Below are 7175 nucleotides of genomic sequence, written 5' to 3' on the forward strand. Positions count from 1 at the left end.
TTTTCTACATACATACCGCTTAGAGTTATCACCAAAAAGGTCTATCTTCATGGAGGGCTGCAGTGATAGTTGATTTTGTGGAACTTTCTCCCATCTCCCTACTTCATCTCTGGAGCTCAGCCACAGTGATCTTGGGGTTCTCCTTTACCTCTCTCACCAAGGCTCTTTTCCCACGATTGCTCAGTTTGGCTGGACGGCCAGGTCTAGGAAGACGTCTGGTGGTCCCAAACGTCTTCCATTTAAGGATTATGGAGGCCACTGTGCTATTAGGTACACTGAGTACTGTAGAAATTCTGTTGTTACCTTGGCCAGATCTGTGCCTTGCCACAATTCTGTCTCTGAGTTCCTTGGCCAGTTCCTTTGACCTCATGATTCTCATTTGGTCTGACATGCACTGTGAGCTGTGAGATCTTATATAGACAGGTGTGCGCCTTTCCAAATCAAGTCCTATCAGGTTAAATACACACAGCTGGCCTCCAATGAAGGAGCAGAACCATCTCAAGGAGGATCACAAGGAAATGGACAGCATGGGACTTACATATGAGTGTCTGAGCAAAGGGTCTGAATACTTATGATCATGTGATATTTCAGTTTGTTTTTTTAATAAATTTGCAAAAATGTGTACATTTCTGGGGGTTTTCAGTCAAGATGGGGTGCAGAGTGTACATTAATGTGAAAAAATGAACTATTTTGAATTTACCAAATGGCTGCAATGAAAAAAGAGTGACAAAATTTAAAGGGGTCTGAATACTTTCTGTACCCACTGTATATCACAAATATGTACTCCAGACCACAGAATAGCGTATGGGTGGGAAATTGAACCCAGCCAAATTGTTTAATGCTTTTTTTGAGTCTTGCATACCACTGTAATGTACCATTAACTGTGTTAAACTGTAGGGATAACGAATTGAATCCTGAATAGAGATGAGCGATCCCGAACAGTAAAGTTTGGCATCCGTACCAAACACCTACTGTTCGGGTACGAACACCAAACATGGACTTCACCAGGTTACTGATGAGTTTCAGCCCCCTGAACACTGGGTGTTTGTTGCGCTGTCATGTGCATGACAGCACAGCAAACACTGCTTCTGATCGGCGGTAAAATCATTACCGCTGGTCAGACAGCTGAGGTTCTCACGCTGTCATTTGACAGCGTGAGCCCGCAGCTGTGATCAGGGGTGGAAAGTTTACCTTTGGTCACTGGAGTAAGCTGATGGGACTACTGCTCCCATCATCCAACGCCTGCTGCTGCTAATAACTGTGAGAGCAGGCGCTGTTTGACTGGAGAATTCATCAGCCGGCGCCTGTGCTCTTAATAAATAATTCCATAAAACGGCGTAAGTTCCCCTGTATTTTTGATAAATGCAACCCTCACCTGTCAGCCTCAGCAAGATTCGTTATCAGGAATAGAGGGGTCATCGAGATATTTTTCTTAAATTATTTAAATAAATAATTTAAAAAAACGGTGTGTGGTCCTCCCCATTGTTTACAACCAGCCTTGCTAAAGCAGACAGCTCTGGGCTGGTATTCTCAGGCTGGTAAGGGGCCATAGGTATTGGCCCCCCAACCTAAAAATAGCAGCCAGAAGCTGCCCAGAAAAGGCACATCTATTAGATGCGCCAGTTCTGGCAATTTGCCTGGCTCTTCCCACTTGCCCTGTAGCAGTGGCAAGTGGGGTTCATATTTGTGGGGTTGATGTCACCTTTGTATTTTCTGGTGACATCCAGCCCACGGCTTACTAATGTAGAGGAGTCTATAAGACACCTATCCATTATTAATCCTATAGTTACTGTGATGGTGTGATATGCTATGTGGGTATCATTGTTGTGTATATTTCTATTTTACTTATTTTCATGGTGTTCTCTTGTAGAAGGAGTTATTTGCTAAATGATGAATGGCTGTTGCTGCCATCTGATATCAGCCCCCCACAGCACTGTATTGTTTGCTAATATGCTAATGACATGTTGATCTAGGCTGTTGAAACAATGAGCCCCTGAGACCTTCCCCCTCCTGACCTGTGAATGAGGAGGGAGACTCAAAATATCAGGGAGGTGAGACACAGATCAGTCCTGTGTGGAATGATGATGTGTTCACAGCATCTCGAAGAGAAAGAAGCGTATATGGACTATGCTATCCTCTGTCTGCTGCATTGTTGGACTTTTATCCTGTTACTGAACTGCATTTGTGTTCTGGACTATTTTATCCTTTGTGTGGTGGATCGTATATGGACCTTTTGTATTTTTGCCTAAATAAAGGTCTTGGAGTTGCTCACTATTATCTTGCTCTGTTGATTGTGTGATACCGGAGAAGGACCCTGTGACAGTTACATTGTAAATAAAGACACAGCCAGAATAAAGTCCCTTATTTGAAATAAAAAAAATACACTTTTCATTTTTTATTTAAAAATAATAACCTAACTCAACTAAAATCTAATTCAACGGAATCCCTCATCTCCTGTAATTAAGCAAAAATTAAAAACAACCATATACCTCACCTGTCCATCATTCTGTCCCACGCCGTAATCCATGTCTGGGGATTAATAGTGTTCAACCTGGACGGTGGCAAGATGCCACTGTCCAGGCTGAGAAAAACTGATGAATGAGCTACTGCAAGTGCAGCTTCAGTGAGTAGCGGTGACCTCATCGAGTTTACCTCCAGTCACTGAGGCTGCGATCCCAGCAAGCCAATGAACTGCGATGACCTCTCTCTGGGGGGTTCACCGTTAGCAAAGTGAGAAAAAGTCTCATGGAGCAGAGCTGTGGTGAATTTGAACTGCAGTGAGCTTGCCTCTGCACCATGAGACTTTTACTTACTGTGCTAACGGTGATCTCACCAGAGGGAGGTTACCACAGTTCAAAGGCCAAGCTGGGAACATAGCTTCATTGACAGGCAGTAACCTTGATGAGGTCACTGCTGCTCACTGATGCTGCACTCACAGCAGCTCATTCATCAGTGGTCCTCAGCCTGGACAGTCGCATCTTGGCTCTGTCCAGGTTGAAAACTATTAATCCCCAGATAGGGATTACTGCATTGGACAGAACAACGTAATGTAATTTGGCAGCGTGGGAACCACTGCTGTCTGACCAGCGGTAATGATTTTACCACCGATCAGAAGCAGTGTTTGCCATGCTGTCATGCAGGGCATGCATGGCATGTTCGGGCCTCAAGTGAATGGGGTTCGGGTTCAGATCTGGGTACTGTTCTGGCACCCAAACCCAAACTTTTTAAACTGTTCGGCTGAACCCGCCGGACCCGAACATCCAGGGGTCCGCCGATCTCCAACCCTGAAATAAATTTTGAACCTAAATATTTTCAAAGTGTAGTGTATCTACTGCTACACTCATAAAGACTTTTCAGAAAGTGGAAAGCCAGTAAAAAATTATAAGGAGGGTAATACAGTAATCCACTTCAGGTGTTCGCTTCTTTTACTCCTTTCTTGAGAAGCTGGGGGGACTGCCTCCACCTGTTTCCTGAAGCCCTTTTACCAGGTGCCTGGGCTGTAAGTGACCTGGCTTCCGCTAGTGCTGGAGCCCTTGCTATAAAGAAATGGACAACAGCCCCCTGTGTCACCTGCACCATTAGATGTTCCCGCATAGGAGATGGGGAACCCCAATGACAGTACATTCTATCGGTGGTGGTAGTAGCCCTGTCTCGAACTGCCTCAAGGAGCCTCTCCCAGGCCTGATCATTCCTCAAGCAGTTTTCATCCTGCTCCCTTCCTTCTGGGATTACCTCCACTTCATACCAGCGATGTTGCCCCTCCATATTTAGGACTGTGACCCTGGCTCCAGCCATCAGCTCTTGCAGCCTTCAAGGCAAAAGTTCTGTCTCTACTGCCCGATGGTTAAACGAGATGTGATGACGGGTCTCAAACTCTTCAATAGAGCCCCTTCTCCGCTGATGGTCATAAGTAATGACCACCCCCTGGTATGCCAACTGTCTGTACCTTATGGCTAGCGAGCCCGATAACATTTATCTTGACCTGGTCCTGGCTCGTCTCTTCTGACCAGCTGGCTTTCCATCGGCAGTCCCGAAGAAACCTAGCGGTAAAGAAGGCGGCCTTGGGTTCGGGCTTTAGTGGTTCCTGGTAATTGGCTGGATGTAGATCACAGGCTCCTGCTACCTCTGCTGTTGCGTCAGCTTCCTCTGGCTCCAATAATCCTCCAGTAACTCACTCGGAAGTCTTGCGTGGTTCTGCCATGTTTATCGCCCACTAACCATGTTGCACTGTATGGATGACTAATTGAATACAGCAAAAAATTGTAACACTTTTTTTTAGAGTGTTATATACCACAGAAATGTACCCCAGACCATGGAATACTGTATGGCTGAAACATTTAACCCAGATATATTTTTTATGCTTTTTAGGTGTGTTATATATTACAAAAGTGTACCCCAGACAACGAAATACTGTATAGATGAGAAATTTAACTCAACAAAATTTTTAAATGCTTTTTTTTAGTTCTCTACATCAAAAAAATGTAACCCAGACAACATCCACTATGACTGAGAAATTTTACACAGGAGCTGCCAGCAGTGTCTCTGGACTTGTCTCCTATCCAACACATCGGCAACGTCATTGCTCAGTGATTACACAGGAGCTGCCGGTAGCCAATGGACCCTTTAGACACAGAAGAGTGTCTAAAGGGCCCATTGGCATGTTATATGCCAAAAGAAGGTACTTTAGGCTCATGTCTGAGGGTTATATGTACTCAAGGCTTGCTTTTTTTTGTTTTTTTTCTTACTTGACCCCAGTATTGTAGAGTTTGGTATGCTACCTTGAACATTAGCCCCTATTTACCAGCTGAATAATTGTTCTCGAACTCTACTAATAAGCTTCATAATGACACATGGACCCAAGAGGTAGATTGAATTAGCCTCAGAGGCGTTTTTATTTAGAAAACCTTACACAACATATTATAAACACATGACCATACAGAATACACACTCTCCTCGATCACGTCAAACAGATGGTGGAGGCCCTTGGAACTACAAAATCTATTGCCACCATACTCCATTTATCTGTAGTTGTATATAACAGCCTTAGGTGTGTCTTGACCAAAAGTAAGTGGTTGTTGTCTTCCCATTTGCTGGGACAACACCCAGCAGGATCTCCAAACCAGTGGGACCACCTGTAATTGTTCCAATCAATATGCTTTTGAGGGGTAAAATCTAACCACACTGATTTCACTTCTTCTCATTAATAACACCAACTCCAAGGACCTTTAACCTGCTAATGAGCTGCGATGATACTTACCTTTAACAATAGAAAACATGCTCGGAAAACCCCCCGACACTAATCAAATAAAAAATAATCAATGCCAAAAACAAAGACGTTTATTAAGGAGGATGGGAGGTGGACACTTTCTTTTTTCTTTGTTGCCAAAACTGAACCCCGGAGTGCTTGGGAAGATTATAAAACCTCCATCACTCTACCAATCTAGTTCACACCTAAACCACTCCTCATCCTACAGTCCATGTAATACGTGTCTTCAATGAGTTTTCAGCCTATCTTTGGTAATCCTGTATAAAAAAAAGGATGCCCCAATACACTATGTGTCAGTCAAGAGATGTAAACCACTGACAAGAAGTTATTGGGTGAAAGAAGCAGCATCACCTTGTAATGGTAGAACGTAGGTGGCATCATCAAGGAGATGGAACGTAATATTCAGCTTCATATGTCCACCAACATAGAAGAGGATTCTTTACTGTTAGGGCAGTGAGAATCTGGAATTGCTTGCCTGAGGAGGTGGTGATGGCGAACTCAGTCGAGGGGTTCAAGAGAGGCTGGATGTCTTCCTGGAGTGTAACAATATTGTATCATACAATTATTAGGTTCTGAGGAAGGACGTAGATCTGGGGATTTATTATGATGGAATATAGGAATATAGGCTGAACTGGATGGACAAATGTCTTTTTTCGGCCTTACTAACTATGTTACTATGTCAGTAGTTGGCCTCCTCAATGCTGAAAACATTCTAAAAATTATGAAAACCTTAATATTTCTTGGTTATCATTTTTTTCAGTACATTTTTCATAGTCCTTTTGATTTCCTCAGTCCGAAGACAAAATATTATAGGGCTAGCAAAATGCGGAGCAAAAGTGTAGAGACAAATGAGGAGAACGTTGACGTCGGCGTTGGGAAAGACCTGGACCTGATTGTAGGTGTATACTGTGAGTCGCGGGATGAAGTACAAGCCAATGACGAACCAGTGAGTGGTACAAGTGGAGAAAGCCTTCTGCCAGTTTTCAGAACGCCCTAATGAACACATTCTCGAGAGGATGATGATATATGAGAAGATTATAAAGGACAATGGGCAAAGATGGGCAAACAAGGCAATTATGAACCCAGTTCTTCTGGCAGAAGATGAATCGGTACAAGATAAGATGGCAACAGGGGTGAGCGAGCAGAAACAGCTCTTAATTCTGTTAGGACCACAGTATGGAAGCCAAAGACCCAACGAGGTGATAACAAGACCAATGATGGCGGCAAAGAGCAAGAAAAATAAGCACAGGAGAGCCACCACCCGGTTACTGATTAGAGTATGATATCTCAGCGGCTTACAGATGGCAACATAACGATCCATGGCCATCAGCATGATGATGAGAGAATCAAGTGTGGACAGAAAATGTGCAAAGAACATTTGGATAAAGCACACAGAGAAGGACAAGGATCCACTCCCAAACCAATACTTGGCTATGATTTTTGGCAAAGTCAATGTGTCGAAGAGTAAATCGGAGAAAGCTAAGCTTCCTATGATGATGTACATTGGCTGGTGGAGGTGTTTTCTTACAATAATCAAAACTATGACAATCCCATTGGCATAGAGAGATACATTGTAGAGAAGAAAGATGGTTATCGAGACCACAGAATAAAACTGTTCAGGAAGACCTGGAAATCCAAGCAGGGCAAACTCACGGACATTCGATTGACTCTGGTTGGCCATTGGCTCCAGTGAAGATGTAGGTGAAGTAATGTATCTGGAAGCAAAAGATGGTTAGTAATAGATTCTATCCATATTCTTACCCTTTCTGGGATGATTTGCAATGATTACCAAGTCTTAGGTCATTCTATATTCAACAAAATCATCCCACTCTGCAAAGAGATGAGTGAATTGATTTGATATAATGCCACATTTTTAGGAATCCACTGAGGTAGGCGAATCAGAACAACT

At 43.4% G+C, this 7175-nt stretch overlaps 1 protein-coding gene across 1 annotated transcript; it reads right to left on the reverse strand.

Annotated features, from left to right (window-relative positions):
- Positions 1-5947: 5947 nt before the first annotated feature.
- Positions 5948-6947, reverse strand: LOC143818635 (olfactory receptor 6B1-like). The gene has a single exon (XM_077299890.1). It carries the CDS (start codon positions 6945-6947, stop codon positions 5997-5999), a length of 951 nt encoding a protein of 316 aa, XP_077156005.1. The 3' UTR covers positions 5948-5996.
- Between the last annotated feature and the right edge of the window lie 228 nt (positions 6948-7175).

Source organism: Ranitomeya variabilis, chromosome 3 (genome assembly GCF_051348905.1).
Source record: "Ranitomeya variabilis isolate aRanVar5 chromosome 3, aRanVar5.hap1, whole genome shotgun sequence".
Lineage (NCBI taxonomy): Eukaryota > Metazoa > Chordata > Amphibia > Anura > Dendrobatidae > Ranitomeya > Ranitomeya variabilis.